The 2,410-nt window shown below is 48.6% G+C and overlaps 1 protein-coding gene across 1 annotated transcript in view; it reads right to left on the bottom strand.

Moving 5' to 3' along the window:
- Positions 1 to 765: 765 nt before the first annotated feature.
- Positions 766 to 2,410, bottom strand: part of LOC126579014 (uncharacterized) — a 2,469-nt gene continuing 824 nt past the window's right edge. Inside the window, exon 1 of the mRNA XM_050242212.1 lies at positions 766 to 2,410. This exon is cut by the window's right edge and continues 824 nt beyond it. Coding sequence (XP_050098169.1) covers positions 766 to 2,410 — 1,645 coding nt within the window.

The following is a 2,410-nucleotide window of genomic DNA, read 5'->3' as shown; positions in this document are numbered from 1 at the left end:
ACTTCGGAGTTTCTCTACCAGGTATGGAGCTGACTAACGAGAAAGACGCGTTTCTTGTCCTCATCGTCCTTGCCTTCGTTCGCATCCGTCGGTCTATTTGCTTTTTATCGTTTGCAAGATAATCGTTCTGCTCTCGTTCGGTTGGGTGGGGGATGGACGTAACCTGGCGAACGTTTGCGACTGATATATCCTGTACCAGTGTCGGTCTGCAGCAGGCTCGGTGCCGGCAGACCACGGTACGCTATGCGAAAGTACACAAAAGAACAAGCAATTAAACTCACATGCTCGAGACACGCACGATGGTGCCACGCGGTGGCGTGTGTAACGTGACGTCATGCTAGGCTTCCGCTCTTTGCGATCGTAATGCGCAATCGGGCCCGGAGAGAGAAAGATTGGCTGGTTCATTTATGGCCCCTTCTATGGTTATGTTGTGCGGTTAGCTTCATTGGCAATCAATAAAGGCCGCGTTTATCGAGGCTCGTACTCGTTCATCCGGTTCGAGTTCTTTTATCAAAGGACCATGAAAACGATTGTCAATTACACTGCCGCTTGTCACGAGATATACAGTCAAGTTGTCATTGAAAGAGATTCGAGAATGACGCATCCCAGCAAACCAGCAATCGAACTGCACGTCCCGTGAATCCAATTTTTCAGTCAATGACATCACGAAGCAGTATTGTTTGTATTTAAGAAAGCAATTATTTTTATTAAATTTGTACTATAAAAATTGGCTCATCTTGTTCAATTCATAGCGTGTGCAGCTCTTTAAGCAGTGTACAACTGACAGGTAACTGGGTCTCCTGGCAGACAGGCCTTGAATGGAGCGTAGTAGATATAATTTTCAAGGCAAGTTTTCACTGACGGCTCTCCCTGATAGCAGTACACGTACTGGACGCAGTCATTTTCGATGGTTAGATATCCAGTAAAATCGCCCTCACAGCTGGGAGAGCCAGGATCACCACCCGTTGCTGGTGGAGTAGGTTCTGGCTGAGGCTCAGATTCCGTCTCTACTTCAGTGGTGATTTCCGTCGTTGTTGTCTCGGTGGTAGTAGGAGCATCGGTAGTAGGTTCTGGCTGTGGCTCAGATTCTGTCTCTACTTCAGTGGTGATTTCCGTCGTTGTTGTCTCGGTGGTAGTAGGAGCATCGGTTTGTGGCTGAGTCTCTGTCTCTGGTTCAGTAACAAGCTCTGTAGTAACCGTTGTTGGCTCTGATCCAGCTCCCTGTGAGTCACAACTATCACCCTTCTGCTTGACGCACAGGTGCAGCTTTGAAGAATAAGCGTAGCCCTTCTTGCAATTCTCCTCCTTGGCCTTGCTCTTGTAGCACGAGATGTATTTCTTGCACGTTTCCGGATGAGGCTTCGATCCCAGAAAAACATTCGCACAAACGTAGTCGTACTTTCCAGCAGGCTCTTCCGGGTTAGCTCCAGTTTCGTTGCTCTCACCAGAGGCATTTCCATTTCCAGCTTCATTGCTCTCACCAGAGTTATTTCCATTTCCGGTTTCAGTACTCTCTCCAGAGGCATTTCCATTTCCAGTTTCGTTACTCTCACCAGATTCGGATGAAGCAGTGCTAGCAGTTGGTGGCGCTACAGTTGGCGCAGGGTCTTCTGGATTAGATGCGCAGCTTGCGTCCTTCTGCTTGACGCACAGGTGCAGCTTTGAAGAGTAAGCGTAGCCCTTCTTGCAATTCTCCTCCTTGGCCTTGCTCTTGTAGCACGAGATGTATTTCTTGCACGTTTCCGGATGAGGCTTCGATCCCAGAAAAACATTCGCACAAACGTAGTCGTACTTTCCAGCAGGCTCTTCCGGGTTAGCTCCAGTTTCGTTGCTCTCACCAGAGGCATTTCCATTTCCAGCTTCATTGCTCTCACCAGAGTTATTTCCATTTCCGGTTTCAGTACTCTCTCCAGAGGCATTTCCATTTCCAGTTTCGTTACTCTCACCAGATTCGGATGAAGCAGTGCTAGCAGTTGGTGGCGCTACAGTTGGCGCAGGGTCTTCTGGATTAGATGCGCAGCTTGCGTCCTTCTGCTTGACGCACAGGTGCAGCTTTGAAGAGTAAGCGTAGCCCTTCTTGCAATTCTCCTCCTTGGCCTTGCTCTTGTAGCACGAGATGTATTTCTTGCACGTTTCCGGATGAGGCTTCGATCCCAGAAAAACATTCGCACAAACGTAGTCGTACTTTCCAGCAGGCTCTTCCGGGTTAGCTCCAGTTTCGTTGCTCTCACCAGAGGCATTTCCATTTCCAGCTTCATTGCTCTCACCAGAGTTATTTCCATTTCCGGTTTCAGTACTCTCTTCAGAGGCACTTCCATTTCCAGCTTCGTTACTCTCACCAGAGTTGTTTCCATTTCCGGTTTCAGTACTTTCACCAGATTCGGATGAAGCAGTGCTAGCAGTTGGTGGC

This window comes from Anopheles aquasalis, chromosome 3, assembly GCF_943734665.1.
Source record: "Anopheles aquasalis chromosome 3, idAnoAquaMG_Q_19, whole genome shotgun sequence".
NCBI classification, from domain to species: Eukaryota; Metazoa; Arthropoda; class Insecta; order Diptera; family Culicidae; genus Anopheles; species Anopheles aquasalis.
Note: the sequence above shows the minus strand (reverse complement) of the source record. Positions and strands in the feature narration are given on the sequence as shown.